Source organism: Psammomys obesus, unplaced genomic scaffold (assembly GCF_907164565.1).
Source record: "Psammomys obesus unplaced genomic scaffold, mPsaObe1.curated_primary_1811, whole genome shotgun sequence".
Classification (NCBI taxonomy): domain Eukaryota; kingdom Metazoa; phylum Chordata; class Mammalia; order Rodentia; family Muridae; genus Psammomys; species Psammomys obesus.
In genome coordinates, this window is record NW_026590707.1 from 1,373,261 (window position 1) to 1,391,975 (window position 18,715).

At 37.9% G+C, this 18,715-nt stretch overlaps 1 protein-coding gene across 2 annotated transcripts; it reads right to left on the bottom strand.

Moving 5' to 3' along the window:
- Positions 1 to 570: 570 nt before the first annotated feature.
- Positions 571 to 16,919, bottom strand: Mbip (MAP3K12 binding inhibitory protein 1). Of its 2 annotated transcripts, none has more exons than XM_055608725.1 (9): positions 16,748 to 16,919; positions 13,272 to 13,391; positions 11,344 to 11,565; positions 11,160 to 11,256; positions 8,823 to 8,888; positions 8,449 to 8,601; positions 6,937 to 7,034; positions 2,578 to 2,616; positions 571 to 1,162 (listed from the first exon to the last, which is right to left on the bottom strand). In XM_055608725.1, exons 1-9 carry the CDS (start codon positions 16,874 to 16,876, stop codon positions 1,058 to 1,060), a joined length of 1,029 nt encoding a protein of 342 aa, XP_055464700.1. In that variant the 5' UTR covers positions 16,877 to 16,919; the 3' UTR covers positions 571 to 1,057. The 2 variants fall into 2 exon arrangements, with proteins under 2 accessions (XP_055464700.1, XP_055464699.1); XM_055608724.1 differs by having other exon boundaries at positions 571 to 1,165.
- Positions 16,920 to 18,715: the final 1,796 nt, after the last annotated feature.

The following is an 18,715-nucleotide window of genomic DNA, read 5'->3' on the forward strand; positions in this document are numbered from 1 at the left end:
AACAAAAATGTGGAGGCTTTTGTCACTCTTCAAGGAGAGAGGGCTGGAAAAACCAGTCAGTAGAGAGACTGAATGAGTGTATGTAGTAGAGAGCGAGCAAGGAGGGAGAAGGCAGAGACTGAGAGAACCAGCCAGTGCAGAGTCAGGCTTGCTGCCAGGGAAGTTCTAAAGCTGACGATGTTCAGTTATGCTTCCCCCAGTCAAGCTCCAGATTCCTGATCCCTTTTCAACCTCTCCTCAATTCACAAGTGATCCAGAGTATAGTTCTACTTCTTGCATCCAAACAAACTGCTGCTCTGTAAGACTGGATGTAAGCGCAGCTGCATCTTTCACATGTTGTTTCCAGCTGTGGCAATGGAACTTCTGTGTTGGTTTAGCACTGTCCAAAGATGGATGCCTGGTACCCACCAACACTGATACTTACTACGTCCCTCCTTCAGGACAGACAATCCAGCTCACTGTTCTTCACGCCATCAATGAAGTAGGCTCTCCTGTCATTCCCCTTTACAAATCAGGATATCAGCAAATCAGGGCACAAAGAAATTAAGCTACTCAAGGCCACACAGCCAATAAAGTGATAAAACTGGTCAAGTGTTTATTTATAATAAGAAAGACATGAAAAAAGTTATACACATGCATGTCAATTTTTATTTATTGTCAATAAATTCTTGTTAAATGTCCACTATGTACAATGTACTAATATAAACTAAAAAAACTGGTTCATCAGTGTTAAAATATAAAGTCTTTTTAAGTACCACTATCAAAATAATAATCTCTGGTGGTCCACCAAAAGTTCTTTCAAATTAAGTTTTTCATTATCCAAAATGCCTCCTTTAAAACAGAAGGAAATAAATTCCAAGAGTGCTATCTATGCTCAAGGTTTACATCCTTTCCAAACTCTGGAATGCTTGGTTATTTGCTGCGAGCCAGACTCATGCAAAAATAAACCTTGACTTTACAGAAAAGTTTATGTTGATAAATACACTGCAAATAATTACACATAAGTAAGTTACACGCACATGCATCTTAAAGGAAAGCAATGTGATGGGAACAGTTCTCACGGAAGGTGGTGAGTTGCCATGGATTCTGCTTCTCTTGATTTTCTGAGCAGTGCTTGTTTGAGGGCACTAATTTTCTCATCCAGTTCAGCCAGCGAATAGTTCTGCTAGGAACACGAATTGCTGAGTAAGACTTAGGTTTCTTAATGCAGATAAAGCGCTAAGTGAATTATAAACACCCAACTATCCATCAGCACGTTACTGTGATAACTGAGGCTGACAAGTATGTGTGGGGACTGTGCCACAGCTTAAAGGAGTAGAGTAACAAGGCTTCTGTTTCTTTGGGGCTGTGACGATACAGATCAATGCAGGACATTTGTTTGGCATGTGTGGTGCCCTGGATTCCATGCCAGCAACACAGAACAAATGCAGATAAAAACAGTGCCATGCTGACCTGCTTTTCCTTCCTAATGAGAAAGCTCTCCTGGAGTTTTTGTGCTTTGAAAGATGAATAAAAGGTTTGGGAAAAACAAAACAAAACCCCTGTGAACTCACAATCTATAGAAAAAAAAATAAAAAAAAATACACTGGAAAATTAGCTTAAATGCCTAAAATATCTATAATTTTCCTTCTGAGGACCAACTACATTGGGGAAACAGAGGCTCCTTTCAAAAACTGACTCAAATTTTTACAATAAATATGTAATAAGCTAATCTGAGAGACAGGGGATGCTAAGACAGGGCCTCACTATATAGATCAGGCTGGCCTTGAACTTCTGACCTTTCATCTCATCCTCCCAAGTACTACAATTACAGGTATATTTCACCACATCTAGGAGCAACATACTATTTTAAAATTCACCAAAATTTTAAGTTTTCCCCAACTTTAATTTACATCATTAAGGCTACCAAAATCATACTCTTTCAAATTCAGCTAATAAAGTACTTGGACAGAGAGCTAAGCTGCAACTGCCCGTTGTGTGCATGAAGTAGGCAGCGAGTGTGCTTGCAGATACATGTGCCTACACAGACAGAGACTAAAACTGGGCATCTTTCTCAATTGTTCCCCACTGTACTGTTTGAGACAGAGTCTCTGAATGAACCCAGAGCTCACCAACTGGCTAGACAGGCTGGCCAGTAAGCTTCTGTGTCCTGGCACTGAGGTAACAGACCTACTCACGATGCCCTGATTTTGATGTGGATGACAGATCAGAACTCAGGTCTTCTTGAGTATGCTGTAAGCACTTTGTCCACTAAGCCATCTCCCTAAACAGGAAGTCACCTTCTTTCTGACTTAGGTTATGCTAACTTGTAATGTTCACAAAAGGGAAGGTGAGAGGAGAAAAGTTATTTGGTCACTTAAGTGTTCTCTAACCCAGATAAATTGTTTTCTAACAAGATAAACATTTTTATATTCACTCAGCTTGGTGGAATCATTGTATGGTCTTAAAATGACTTTTCTAATTCAACCTGAAATCTGCCAACGCATGACCTAAAAGCAACCAGAGTGGATATTTCTTAATAAGGTATAAAGCTCATCAATCTATTTCACAAGTCTAAAATAAGTCAAAATGACTTACTTGCGGTGGTTGCACTTTTCTTCTTTTTCCAGAAAAGTTCTAGTTTAAAAGTAACAAAATAATATTGAGAAAGCATCAGCATTACTTCCCTTATAGAAAACCGTGCAATACATAGAAGGCTTCTGGCAACCCCAAGCAGAGCGCCACACTTTTGAGGCACAGTCTACAAAGTCAGCCCACAGATGAGGGCTCTGTTAAACAGTGTAACAGGCTCCTCCCTGGCAAATACCTCCTTCCCACCCGTTACAGTTTCTATAAGTCTAGGAAGCCCTGCTGCTGTGTGCGCAATCCCTGGTGCTGTGCGCGCACATGCGTGCTTACCTGAAGGTTACATCTTGTCACGCTGAAAAACTACTCAGCTTTTGAACTGTGATCTAATGAATTCTTTTTATACTTTCTCCTTAGCTTCACAACATCAGAAATCACTGGGTGGTAAATTAATAAATGAACATATCTGACCAAAACCAAAAGCCATGATCAATGTACATGGCAGAATTTTCAGTGAATTTATATGATCGCAAAGAGAAGAAATGAAAACTCATATTTTCTTTCATGTCAAAAGCTGATAGAAATACCACCTGAGTTTGCCTCATATGTAGCTATATTAAATAGCAGTCATTAAGTGCTAGAATTGTTACACCTGGAATAGGAGAGCTCAGGTAAGTCTGTTCCTTTTTTTGCCAAGCTGAGCCGGGAACCTGTGGTGAGGCACATGGGCAGGTGGAGATTATCTTCAACCCATCCACTATGCAGACTCCTACCCACCTTCCTAAAAAGCGGCTTTTAAGAGTCTCATTCAAACACTCTCTTGTGACTCCAACAGTTTAAACAATGGAATTTCAACAGCTCTATACCATGAACAAAATTAAAAATACCAGAATGAGAATAAGAACACAGTGGATCAATGACTTAAAATTATAGTGAAATATGTCCTTGAAGCATATTTTAGGTATGAACACAATTCTTCACAAGATCATTTAGATATAGCACAGAAAACTTTAGAAAGCTTGGGACCTAGTGAAAGATGATCCTATCTATGGGCAATGGACCTGTGCACCAGGGCAACCCAAAGATAAGGAGGCTCCCTCCACACCAGCCACCTTCCTTTAATCAGCTGCAAAGGGCAGCTAATTTTATATACACAGTACATTTTCTCTGCCACAGTTTAGACCTGCATTTCTCTCTAGCAATAGATAGTGACATACTATTTAAACTCATATCCTTGACTACAATTTCTCTCCGACTCCATTCTAACACTATGGACAAGGACCTGCATTTATAAACTAAGTTTCCAGCTGGATCCAACTGCTCACTCATGGCTCAGGTCTAACACACAGTTTCATACAATGTCTGTACATATAGTGTGGATCTGGCCTAAATTCAGCATTCTCTTCCTCTGACACTCCCCTGACAATTGGGAGTCACATCCATACATTGTTTTGGAGCAAGAGTTAGACACCTTCCAAATCTAACTAAGCATCAGCCATGCCCCATTCACTTGTTCACGCCATCTTAAAGGTCAGTTTCTTATCTTGTCAGTACAATTCTTGTTAACAATAGAACTGATGTCATAAGTCAGTGTGGCTGCAGCAGATCCTCCAGTGAGCCTTCACTCTAATTCCAGCTCACAGAATCTTAATACTGACTTGATTAACGAAAGAACAAGACCTTTACATCCTTTTCCTGTGGATTTTTATTTTATTGTTGAATCTGTTCTACATAAGATAGAATGCTCTGTTTAGAAGTAGAGGTCACCAAATTGTAGAGAAACTTCAAAGCTGTATCTGAAGCTTTTTATCTTTTCCACTCAGAAAGCATTTGTAGGGAAGTGACTTGTGATGACTTATGAAAACAGTGTTTGTAAAGACTAATGATATTTTAGCGACAGGAGATCAACCAGAATGAGGAGACAGTGCTATACTAGGTTAGGTATGAAGGAAGGTTCTGAGATGGGGACAGGACCTGTCCTGTTTCCTGAAACAAACAGTTAAGAGAGAAAAACTGACAGCTGTTGGTGACTGGATGTGGGAAGAGAGCGGGGAAAAGTCCAGTGTTGTCTATGGCCACACCACCCTGAGTGTGTCTGACCTCATCTTGTCTCACAAGCTAAGCAGGGTCAAGTCTGGTTAGTACCTGGATGGGAAATGTCTAGTTTCTGGTTAGTGAAATTATTCTGTCACTGACAGAAATGAGAAAATCTGGAGGGGTAATCTTTTTTAAAGGAGTATAAACTTGGAAGTAGAAGAGGGCATGAAGACAGAAATAGCAAGTAAGTTTCTAAATTATATGACTTAGACTTGGACAGTTGAGATAGCCTGTGTGCAGAAGCTGGCTGAAACACCAGCGAGTGAGAGCTCTGTGACACTCCAAGACATGAGGCTTACTAACTCCGCAGCTGCATTGGAAAGAAGAACCAGAAACACAGCCGGGCATCAGCAGGATGGTTAAACCTTCAGAAAAGGAGAGCTGATGCAAACTGGGATAAAGCGGTGCTCTGGGAAAGAAACAAACATTTTTAGCTCTTTAAAGTTATGTCTGAATGGAAGACATCCTGTGGTTTAGTACTAGAAATGACATGCAGGTTATAGCACAGAATGGAAAAGGTTTAAACATTCAGACTAACTCTGTCTTCTAGACCCATGCACAGATATGGCACAAGACCAAAGGGAAAGACTTCATACTGACATTCTATAACAGAGTGAGGACGTTGTAGGAGCCACACACCTGATCCGGAGTAAAGCCAACTCATGGGCTATCTTCACACTGAGAAAGTGAACAGTCTGTCTGCCCTACTCTCTCTCTCTTGAGTAATGGCATAATTCTGCATACTCAGGCCTCAAAGCGAACAGAAAAGACAGTGGGCACTATGCTCTTCCAGCTTCTAAGGAACAAATGAGCCCTTACGTGTTCATCTTTTGTTGGAAACTGAATTTCTAAACTATGAAAGAATTTTAACTAAAACGTTTTTATATAGATTCACATATAGAGGAATTCTAAACTTGGAGACACTTCTAGAAACTGGACCGAGGTTGATTATTATGGTTAACATTAGAGCACAACATATGAAAAGGTGAATATTAACAGAAAAAAAATATTTGATCCACAGAACAAAATAAAAACTAAAGTTCTTTCCATTGGTTGAAAAATAAACTCCCAAATAAGCTATTATAAAAAGCAGAAAATTATGAAAGGCATCAATATGTGTTACATCTTTTAATGTAATTGTTCTAAAAATGGGACTCTTAAACATGGAAATGTTTTAACATAGTAATTTACAGTTTTTAAGACTGCAGCTTATTAGAATATTTAAAAGGTACAGTTTTAGTGACTATTTCTAAAATACTAATTTTAAATTACAGTACTTGAAAACAGTAGATATACATGGTTTACTAGCATGTTCCCACAGTGCTTTGCTCACACTAGAGAACTATCGCTTATGTTTCCACATGTCTCTTTCTCTCTTACTTTTTTGTTTTGTTCTTTTTTTTTCAAGATAGGGTTTCTCTGTGTAGCCTCGGCTGTGCTGGAACTCACTTTGTAGACTAGGCTGGCCTCGAACTCAGCGATCTGCCTACCTGTGCCTCTTGCGTGCTGGAGTAAAGACATGTACCACCACCCCTGGCTCCATATCTGTTTTCTTGTTTTCCTTTGAACCTCTCCCTGGTTCATCTTGGGAGGCATGGAATGGATTAGACATCAAGTGAATGAGTAAACAATGGACAGGGCATGGCTGATGGTTAGTTAGCAGATTTTGGAAGGAAGCTGAAGCAGGATGATTGAGAGTTCAAGGTCTGCCTGAGCCATGGGCTATACAGTGAGAACCTATCTCAAACTTCAAACAAACAGACACAGAAAAACAAGCATGAGGAGAGAAGTACCTACTCAGAGGATGCTGGGAACACAGTGAGCTCAGGCCTGTCAGACACTGATATGCCAAAGAAGATACTAGGAAAACAGTTTCTCAATGTCCTTGAGAAAAGGGGTTAAGAATGAACGAATGAATAAATGAACAAGAGAGTGGAGAAATTACAGATACAGGTCAGTCTTTAAAAAAAAAGTCTGTGCTAAGGTAAAGAGGATGGGTGAGAGTGTAAGGTGAGGGCCTATGAGATGTCTCAGAGGAAGCACCTGCTGTTGCAGAAGACAGCAGCTCCAGAGTCACAGGCTGGACCACCACAGGCTGAGCTGTTACAACATGAAGAAGGCTCGACAGACTTCCCACAGTTGAGAGGACAAGTATTCCCACATCTTAAAACTATTCCGAATTCCTAAGGAAGCAGGTAATCACCTCCGAAGTGCTGAGGTCCTCTATCCCTTAACTTTAAAATAAGTTTGCTTTTAAAAGGCATTAATACTTACTACAGACTGAAAGTATTCAGGAGAGATCCCCTCCAATTCAAGGATTTTATCTTCAAGCTTTTTAATTCTCTGATAAATATCTCTTGGTACTGGGCCACCTAAATTCATGGGGAAAAATACTGCAATATTAATAATTCTGTTTTCTTATCCTTTTTATTCTTAAAATACTATGCAAATATATTTATATAAGCATGAAAACAGTTAAGAAGAAAATAAGCAGATGAAAGCAAATTAATTGAAATCTTCAGCTTATGGATAGTTTCACTCTGCGTTCTACGAGACAGATTATAGATTTCTGCTTTCTAAATATTGCATATGCTTCCCATATTGCTACAAGCTTTTGTGAAATTCATTTATGAGATGTGTTGGTAGTTAGATAGAAGGAAAAATCCTGCAGTGACAAAAGGACAGTTTCATTTGATGGCTACACTATGTCCTGTCATTTTCTTCAACTTCTATTTCTCCTAGCATGGTATATTTTCTCCTCTGACCTAGAATACTGTTTAGAGGAGTTCTTCCCATAATTCTCTGCTAAAGTTCTTTTTTTAGAGGAGGGCATGGAGTATTAAAGATATTTAAATACAAGCTCATTATCATTTCTACTCCTTCAAGCACCACTGCAGCCTACCTGGTCTGGAACAGCAGTCTTTCTGGGTAGTGAGTTTGCTATGTGTATGAAAGCTACAGAGAACTTTTAAAGGATTTTTAGTTGGGTAGAAACAAGATCAGAATTGACCTTGAAAAACTGCATTTAGCCACAGGGTGAAAAATGACATAGAGAAGGAAGCGACAAACAGACCTATCCCTCCGAGACAGAGATTACAGAAGCTTCCTCCAGCAGTAGCTGTGGAGAGGGTAGAAACATGTTGGAACACTTAGGAGAGGACCAAGAACACGGTAACTAATGGGTAAGACGCTGTGCTTGCTTTCCAGCTGTCCCTTACTGAAAGAACACAGGCAAGTGCTGGAACTCCCTGAGCTTCAGCAGCAGCAGCGCCTCCACAGAGTACTGGTAAGCACTAAGCTGACATAGGCTTGACACTTTCCCGGTGACTAACAGCTCTGTTCCATGAATATGGTTCATCTTCCCTATGGTACCTCTTCATTTACCTATCTACGTCAGTGAGCACAATGAGGACCACCAGGACCACATTTACCCATATTCTGTAGCTGGTAGAGTGACTGATAATAATTAGAGGTGGTCATATAAGCTCTGAAATTGGCCAGAGTAAAACATTACATTCACTTTCTGTTGTAACTGAAATAGACGGAGGCTAACAGAATATGTTTGGAATTCCCAATTTAGAAAGTGGCAAGAAGTATAATGGGGAAAAAGCATAAGCTGGAAGAACTGTACAAATTCCTTAACACTAGTGACTGCTTTATGCAACTAGAATGATGGCTTTACAATGAAGGTTCAAGGAAAATCTGGAAGCTAACTCAACCTAATTTCCTTAACATTACATGTTAAATTCCTGAACATCACAGAACACCACCAAATTCTCTACTGACCTGTCTGTAATCGCAAGTGAGCCTCAATGTTCTGGAGTCGCTCTTCCACGGCCTGATTACCGCAGTCTCGCACCACGCCCACAGGTTTGTGACCTGACCCTGCAATTCCTTCAGGTCTAGTCTGTGGTCCATAGGTATTCACAACTCTAGAAACTAAGTTTAGAAACTGTTAAGCCTATGTAAATTTGTTTTTCTCTCTCCTTAACAGTACTTTATATTCTTTCCACAGCAGTCACCTCACCACAAGCTCAAAAAAGAAAGGCAATGCTTTTGTTTCGGAATAAATTTAGATGGTAACGGCATCTCTGTTCCCCACTGTTAAGAAGCCGTAACAAACATCTGCCAGTGCGGAGGTGTATATGGTGGCTACTTACCCTTCACGTGACTTTTAAATCCAGGATAAGGAGTAAATATGGCATCAGTTCTTGCACAGCTATTTTCTAGGGAGAATAGATTCTTAATTACAAATGTATGAGATTACAATAAACTTCTAATAATTCATATTTTATTCAAAAAAGAATTTCAAGTAAAAGTAATAATAATTATGTTACTGTCACATATAGAATAGCTTGGGTGAGCTTTATCCTCTGAATTGAATAACATGTAACATTTTTATCTAATGTTCAGATTTACATATAGAAAAATCATTACCATTAAGTGACATAATTTCTGATAATTTTTAATGAAAACTGGTTATTATTAAGAACCACTGACCTTTGGAGAAAATAAATCATCTGTTATATAGCACCATATTCTAACTCCATTATGTAAACAGAACCAATTTTCCAAATTATCTTAAATTTTTTTTTAGCATACTTGTTATTACTATATTAGTGAGCATCTAACAGAGGGACTGACTATATATTTTATAAATTTTCATCTTAGAATTCCAGATTTGAAAAAAAGAACCTGAAACCTCAAGTATAATATACACTGAAACTTCAAGTACATACACACTGAAACCAAGTACAACACATACTTTTCTTCTGAACCTAGATTTCCGATGTTCATTTAAAGAGTTCCTGACCAAAAAAGGCATCTTCTCCTTCCAATCCTACTTTTTAAAAACAGTAAGTTTAGGAAAAATATGCTAATTTTTCCAATATTTTTACCAAGGTGAAAACTACAGTTTCTTTTCAATTCTGTCTCAACAAAAAAATTATAAGAAGTTAGAAATATGTTAATATAATCTATAGGATTAAACTTAGCATAATTGGTATATATGAACACATACAATACAGTAACATATAGAAACATATACTAATGCTTGAAGTAACAGTAAAGCCATACATTGTCAGTAAATTTTCTGTTAAAATTCCATAATTATTTTGTTAAAAAATGAATGTACAATGAGCTAAAGTCCTTTGTTATTCCATGAAATTTGTTCAATTTTTTTCTTAGACCAACTGAGAGGTCTTTAAAAAATACACTAACATTTTAAAATGTATTTTTTTAAGCTTAAGTTTAACAGATCTGTGATAAGTAAAACTATAAAAAAAACTGCAAGCCCACTTAAGCTTTTACATTTAAAGATTGAACACTCATTTTCTGTTCCTTGGAAACACCTCAAAATATATTTAAGGGCCTACACGTCTTTATTCTATCCTTTCATTGGTCTACAGTTAAAAAAAAAAAAAAAGCTATCATCCATTCCAGGGCTATATTCCAAATGCATAGGCCCATCAGTGAGAAAGAGAGCACGGTGTGGGGACATGAGTGTATGAGTGCCAGCCACTCTCCACAGCAATTCTTGCTAGCACTGTTTTGACCCAGCAAGGGATTGAATGGGCCAAGGAATCCTGCTGAGCATTTCAATTCTTGTCAATTTCTATCCTCTGGTGGTTTATAATAATAGAGCTAGCAGGAAGAAGAGGAAGAACATTAGTGACACATGCACTTGCTCCCTCGCAAACCCTTTCTCTTGAGGTGTGTACAACTAGATTGCTGCGCCTGAGATTTCGCCACTGTTACACCTGTTCTAAAAAGCTAAGTCTAGAGATCCACAAAAGTTAGTAGAAAGTTACATTTAGAACCAAAAGTGAGCCTACATTATTATGTTAAGGGCAACTGTCTCAATGTGATTATGAGTCACTTCCAGGTTCAACTGACAATTCCATGTTCATAATTATTAGCCAAGAGATAGTAAAGAGAGTAAGAAAAACCTCCAGCCCAATTATGTACTTTCCTCTGTAATTTTTTAAGAACTACTTATGCTGGTTATTACAAGGATAACTGAATATGACCTACAGCAATGCCGCACAGTAGATGGTTCTGCATACACTGCAGACCTGAAGACATACTGCAGCATCACGGGAGGAGGGAAAGGAGACGGATGAACAACAGCAAAGGTATGCATGATGGAGAAGGAAAAAGGCTCCACAGGTCGCCCTGATAAGCTGGGTATATCCAGGATGAAACTCAGGAGTAAAGAGAGACCTGTTCCCTCTTGAGGAATGCTATTAGCTTCACTCAGTTCATGGAATTAACATAATTTCACAGGTACATTTACAGACCTGAAATTCATATTGCTTGTTTTCTCCTGACAGCGAGTCTGAACAACCCTAACACCTAACATTCCACCTCCACTTCCTAAAAGAGCTTTCATCTTCTAGTTTCTGTGGTAAACATTTGTCTCTATAGTTTAGCCTTCACCTAAAATACTACAGCAGTTGTCAAAATGTTTAAAATCCTATAAAAATTTTTCTAGTTACCTTGATTACAATCAATAACATTGCAAAATTCCCTGACGTTGTTCTCATTGATTTCAGCTTGTTTTCTTTCAATAAATGCAGATATTCGTCTGTCAATCTATAAACAACAAATATTTTAACAATGTAAACACAACAGAATTTTAAAATGAGTGTCACCCCCATCCCTGAACCACTCCCAACTTACTTCTGCTTTTCCAGCCTTTATTTGAACTACTTCTGGATCAAACTGGATTTGTGTTCTTTTCACGTCTCCTATGTCACAATCCTTGAGCTTTCCTTCATCTTGTAGGTCCCCAGTTGCATGCTTGGTACTTAGTTCACTCTTGGTCTCTGGTTCTATCTGTCTTATCTCATCAACAGCAGTTGAATTCTCTTTAATTAAAGACTGAAGTTTTGCTAAAAAAGGCTGAAAAGAACACAGTGACATCTGCTCAGGTTCAAACTAATCTAAATTAGTGATATATTTATATAAACTGCTGCTAAGCAAATGAATATTGTCAGTTATTAAATATAAAAAGCCGGCACACAAGGATATACAGGTCTGACCACACACGTTTGCTGTTTTCTACTACTGTGGCCCTTATCATTTGCTGTAAATTTATTTTTTAAAAAAAGAAGAAAAGAAAGAAAACCTGAGGAAATTTAACTCTTTCTTTGAGAAAATCATTCTGTCATTCATCTTTTATTTTGTGCCAAATCAAAGCCTTCAGTCTCTGGCCTGGATGGATGCCTCTTAATTAACATGTCATTCAGAACACTAGGCTTAGCATTCTCCTCCTTAGCGGGAGAGCAGTGCTCACTCAGCAAAGCCCTGCATTATCACTGTATCGCTGGAGATGCTCCACTTCAAAGTACAGTTGGCCAAAATGAATGAGAGAGCATGGATATGAGTATATAGGTGTTACACTGAATGAGCATTCAGCCTCTTCCTGATACAGCAAGATAGCTTATTGGGTCATGAAATGAAATTTTACAAAGGAAAATGCACAAAGGGAGAAGAAAGGAAAAAACGAAACAAAATAAAACAAAACATGCCACAAAGACCTCTAGTTGGAAACAGGAAACTAAAGTGGGTTTTAAAAAATTCATCTTCATAATGGAAATTCACTTGCTTCTATTCTTCCTAGCCATTGCCAACCCAACATTTGAGTTCTATAACTCATCACTTGCCCTTTAAACAAAGCGTTAACTGTTATTTTTATCCCGAAACACAATTAAACATTCCCAGAAAAATTAATGAAGTGCAGGGCTGAAAATTAAAACATTACTTCTAAACAATATCCCGATCATCTTTTCATACAATTTTGTTTCTATTGTTTGCTATGCCAAGTACTCTTCTGAACTCTTCTGACATCTTAAACACAGTAAAGTGACCAGGAAAAACAGTTCTGCTTATCCTTGAGGCTTCAGATTTTACTCAGATTAGAGAAAACCTCCAACTCACATCAATTACAGAGATGTGCAACAACAACCAGCAAGGTTATAATACTGTTCATTTCTTAAACTGCAATATTAAAAATGTAACAATACCACCATAAATAATTCAATATTGACTTCCAATATCAAGTAGAAATTATTTCAAATTATTAAGACGAAATAGTGACTGGTTACTCCCTAAGATGAAACATTAATGTCACAGAAATTACTTTCTTTTTAAAAACTACGATAAAACTGTTTAATTGCAATAGACACTCCAGGATGTGTCATGCTGGGATAATGCCACTTCTTGAACCACTGAAAGCACTCCATGAGCCTCCAAACTCACCCAAGGCATGGAATCATTATCATAGCATGACTCACACCTGCCGTGTCTTATTGCTTAATTATAACCCACCATAGATGAACTGTATTGAATTTTCAGCAAAGCCTAGAATTGAATAGAATTGCATTTATTCAATCTCATACCCCCATCGGCCGATTGGGCTATTTCTTGTAACTATCCTGATCACTAGTGAAATTAACAGACCTAGACTCAATATGGATTTAAATAACGTTTTATTAATAATACTATTAACAGAGTGTTGAGGTAGAACTGAAAACTACTCCAGCTAATTTAACTATAATTAATTTCTATTTTCAATATCCAGTAAACATTTCTAAAATGAAATTTACCTGTAAATACAAAACGTGTTGTTCAAGTGCAGTAAGGAGCAATGCAGGCTGGGATGCTGAGAGGCTCTGGAGCCTGTTCCAATCGATTGTAATTTTCACCACATCATCTCGGAGGTTAAGCTTCAAAGAGGCAAACCAGAAACATCACAAAAATTACACGATTAAGGTGTATATCTGGGATTATCACAAAGTAAGATTTCTATGGAGTAATGCATGCTTATTTTGCTCAAAGTTACTAAGTTTCATGACATAATAAAATGCTTTACCTAGGTGCCATTTTAAAAAGCCAAAGGGGTGCAGCTTTGAAAAAAATATTTTAAAAGCATGTTTTATATTCTCATTCTGTTTCTATGTTTGTATAATGGGGCCATCTTTGAGAAGAAGCCATCCATTAAAGATAAAGAGATGGAACTCTTTTAATACTTAGGTATCTAAAATACCTTTGGAAAGTGTTCAAAAATAGGTCTGCCCTAGTCAGAATCCTAATTCCAACAAAGCATTCAACAGAGGAAGGTCAACTGCAAAATTCCAGAAAGTGTATTTTCTTTGTTACATATCACACAAACACATGTCTAAAATATATCATTATCTTGATATCTAAGTCACTTTTATTGTTTTCAAATTTAAGCAATTTATAAAGTATTTAAAACTCAAGATTATTTACACATAGGGACAGATGGCAGTAAGTACTTCATATAAAAATCAAACTATGAATTATGAAATTGTCGAGCTAGAAAATAAATACTTTCCACAGCAGCCTAACAAATGCCAGAACTGGATGTCCAGTACGTTCCTAAGAATTCTCTAGTAAGATATAAGTCTCATTACAAGAAAACTTCTCCTCAGCTGATGACTCATTAGAACAAAATTATACCCAGAAAACTACCAAGAACCTGAATATAAAATTAACACTGGAATCAGTCAAAATGTTAGAGAGAGAAGCTTCTGTCTGCAGCCTCTGACCCAGCATCAGGGAATCCCTACAAACTTTCCTAAGGGTATGTATATATCATGACACTGTATAAGAACATACTCCATACCGGAAGCAAGTTAATTATATCTCATTTTGCAAGAATAATTTATTAAAATTAGTCATATTTTCCACAAAGTAAAGATACATGTTTCATGAATTCAAATATAAATCTAATGAGTTGTAAGAAAAAAACTGAAACATAAATCACTGTTCATAGGCCCAAAGAGAGCTCAAGCTCCATGTTAAGTACCCTACAGTATAAATAGTAGATACAGAGACTTCCCTGAAACTACAAGTATTTCAAGCCCACACTTGGCAGACATAAAGAAATGCAAAATTTTACATAGGGTATCCTGACAAAGAGAAGCTTACACTAATATTTGACATTATGATTATTAACGTGATTAGCACTCATTAATGTGAGTGAAAGTAACCCATCAGCATGAGTTTACAGTCCTCCAGGAGATCTTAGTTGATCACGGCAATTTTAGATGGTGTTGGGAAAAAGCATCCAAATCTTAAGCCAAAGCAAAGCATCAGCTTCTCTACAGGAAATAACTGTAGAAAAGAAGTCTTCATGTTTGGATCTTCCTCTCATGTCAATTCAGCAGAATTATGTAAGCCCTCAAAGGCAACTCAAGATGCTTGCTCTTTTATAGAAACCAAACAATAAAGTTACAAATTAATTAAAAAATTACATCTGATTATTAATTCAGCAAGTTCCCCATCAACTATGAATTCTGTGCATTTTTACCCCATAACTCTTGGGACAGTAACCACATATTCAACATTTTCTATTAATACACAGTTATAACTGACCATTCAATTATGTATGTTCAAAAGAACATTCCTATTCTTAAGCACCAAACTAACAATACAACTTTAGCTTGGTAAGTTGGGCCAATGAGAAGGAAGAAAAAGGTTAATATTAGTACATTTTGCATTTGGAGAAAAACTTTTTAACAATTCAGTTTTATACTTTCTACTGAGAAGCACCAATCAGTCAGTGATACTGAAGATGAGACAAATTAGAACTTGCATCTTTAAAGCCCTTTTAATTTGTTGCAAAAGGACCCAATCCCCAGTGGCAACTTTATCTTTATAAGTCTGTATGGCTTTCATTCTTAAATCATACATCTCAAGATACATATTACTAAAACAACATTTAATTGATTTTTTAAAAATCTTTTATTTGACACCTGTATAAAAATTTCTTTACTGTGTTACAAAAACCTCATTTTCTCTAAACATTTATGGCAGGTGACATGTTAAGACTTAATCATTTTTCCATTGGAACCTTTGAAATAAAATTATATAAGTTTGAAAAATTCAGTATGCAAAATACTTTAGATGTTTAAATTATTTATCAATGTAAATTATTTTTGCAATTTTATAACATAATATGAGAATATTTTCCCTCACCTTAACTTTAGAATATAAATGAATAAATCTTTAAGTTCGAAATCCATGCCAAAAAAAAAAAAAAAAGTTCTCTAACTTTTAAACTATTTAAAGATCTGGTATGCTACCACTGAATGTTAATAAGGAAAGCGTTTAAGACTTTGGAAAAAAAATTTGGTAAATGCTTATTAAGCAATTTATAATTGCTTCATAACACCAAACTATAAATCAGGGTAGTTTGCCAGTCAAAAGAAGCATACTATAGGTTTTTAGACCTTTATTAAAATAACATTTTACAAGATTAATTCTCCATCCAACTAAGGATTTTGAAACTAATTCTCACTACTGCCGTTGACACAAATGTGTGCGGGGCCCATTTCATGCACTAGACCAACCAATCAAACAAACTAGACAAACTAGGAAAGATGTTCAACATAAAACAACTTTTAAAGCACGCAAACATACTTTTGTTCTTCATTAAATGCTTCATTATATCAAGAATGTCAAGCAGTAAAGTGAAAACCTATTTTTTTAAAATCCAGTTTTACTAAGACATTTTTGTAAGAGCAATTAGCTAAGTTACATGGCAGCAGTAATGCAGGTAGAACTGACCACTCATCCAACAATTTACACTAAAATCCAGGCATGCTACAAGTTGTGTTTTAGAAATCCTTAGACACCCCTCCCGTTTCAAAGAAGAGGAAATGCAACAAATGATGAGAGGAAAAAAGATAAACAAAACCCAGAGTAAATCACCCCCTAAAGAGTGGAGAAGGAGCTAGTAAAAGTTTCAGGGCATACTAACCAATCAGTTTCTACAATAAACACACTGGGCAAAAGGGCAGTAAGAGCCACCTAACCCTCCTCATCTTTTATGCGTAATTTATGCAAGAGTTCCGCGCCAGGACCCGGGTTTCTCTCGACCTCGGTACTCCGACTTGATCACCGCGTGTGCAGCTGGCACTCTCCCGCCCCCAGCAGCTGCGCCGGGGCGTCCCCGGGTCTCCGCGGCTCGGCCCCAGCATCCCGGCGGCGGACGCCACTCCGGAGGGGTCCCCGCCTCCGAGAGATGCTCCTCACCCCGCGCCGCACCCCCACTCACCTGTCCGGTCAAGGTGTGCAAGGAGCGGAAGATTTCGCAGAGGACCTCGCGGGTGAGGAGGGGGCTGGAGCTTCGCTCGGGGTTTCTCTCGCTGCTGCTAGGGGAACTACGCTCCGCAGCAGCAGCCATGACACCTCCGCAGCAGTCCCTAACCACCCCGAAGAGCGCTCACCCCGCCCCGCCCTCCAGGACCTCGTCGCATTGAGATGACGTAACCAGCAGCGTCTCCCTTAGAGCTGCAGCAGGCCCCGCCCTCTTCGTGTGACAGACACTCATGAAGACCAATCAGGAGCAAGAATATCTGTGCTCGTAGGGAATGTGTGAGTGCTGGCTAGTGCGAGGGGTCACCCTATGTTCTGTGCGTTTTCGTTTTCCGCGGTGGGTTAGAAACCTAAATCGGCTCTTAGAGACTCCCTGTGAATGCTGGCAGAACCTAACTGTTAAGTGTTAGAATCTGAGTCCCGTGGAGTTGTCTTGTAAAAAGATTGTGGGTCTGCAAGGGAGTGGCGCTCCCATGTTTCTAAATAACGGAAAATTCACCCAGGATGATCTTAACCGGATAGAACATTTTCATCTACAAGGTTGTCTGACACGAAGAATGTAAGAAAAATTAAAGAGCAGCACCATACCAGGGAACCACATTGATGACAGCATCTGCAAAATAGTTTATGTCAAGTTTCTGACATGCAACAGTTTCTCAGGGTGATAATTGGACACTCCACCCTAAAATTGCTTCAACATAAATCCAATAGACATATAAACCAACTAATTCCAGATAACCCTATACTTTCAAATTAGGATATAAAACTTGTTGGGTATTATTAGATAGCTTTATTATAACCGAAAAGTTATAATTTTATAATGTAGAGTTTTATTAAAAATTTAAGACAAGCTTAAGAGATAAGTGACAAAAGATTTAAACTTGCTAGGTGGTGGTGGCTCAAGCCATTAATCCTAGCATTCCGATGGTAGAAAGCAGGCAGATCAGTGAGTTCGAGGTCAGCCTGGTCTACAGAGCAAGTTCCAGAACTGCCAGGGCTACACAGAAAAACCCTGTCTCAAAAGATTAAAAATAAATAAATACATAAAAGATTGAAAACTCTTCATCTTGATAGTTCAATACATTTAGTACACAGGAAGTAGAGGTATGGACTTAATGTGTATTCTATAATTTGAGAGTAAACTGAGTAAAAGAAATAAGGAATCAAGGGACACTGGGATAAGGATAATAAAAAATGAAGGAACTCCTTTGATCTGTCTTTAAGAAGCTTCTTATTCACTTATTTCCAAAGACTTCTGGTGTCATCAGGCTTAACAGAGTCTTGAAAAAGTTTGTCTGTTTCTTTGTTAGCAATAAGATGTAAATTTATGTTTGGCAATAGAGCCTTCACAAGAGTCAAACCTCAAATAAAGCAACCCTTTCATTCAAGTCACTCGTATTTGTAATAGAAGTTCACAATTCATTGCAATGTTAGCACGTTTTGTCTCTGATTCTCTTGTTAATAATTGTAATGTGGAATCTAAAAGTCCTTGTTCTGTACCAAGTAGAAAATATCAGATTATTTTACTCAGTAAGGGGCTTTTCTACTACACATTTGGGAATGATTAAGTTGCTGCTCATTATTTTTTGTCATGACTGACTTTGAAATCCAAGCTTTTCATTTCACAATTTTTATGTGTGTGTGTGTGTGTGTGTGTGTGTGTGTGTGTGTGTGTGTGCAGGCACCCAAGGAGGGCAGAGACATGGGTTGTGAGCTGCCCAGCATTGGTGCTGGGAATCAAACTCTGGCCCTCTGCAATGGCAGTTGCAGTTCTTAACCACCAAGCTTTCTCTCCAGCTCCAAATTTCAAGTCTTACTTGATTTCGTTTTGTTGTTCTGTTTTTTTTGTTGTTGTTGTTGTTTGTTTTTTCTAGACAGGGTTTCACTGTGAAGCCATGACTGTCCTGGAACTCTCTCTGTAGTCCAG

Excerpts from the sequence above, each read along its gene's own strand:
- Mbip (XM_055608724.1), bottom strand. The coding sequence starts at position 16,876 with ATGGCTGCTGCTGCGGAGCGTAGTTCCCCTAGCAGCAGCGAGAGAAAC. Across the intron at positions 7,035-8,448 it reads TCACTTGCGATTACAGACAG|GTGGCCCAGTACCAAGAGAT; the intron begins GTCAGTAGAGAA and ends CCATGAATTTAG. Across the intron at positions 2,617-6,936 it reads CTGAATACTTTCAGTCTGTA|AACTTTTCTGGAAAAAGAAG; the intron begins GTAAGTATTAAT and ends CTTTTAAACTAG.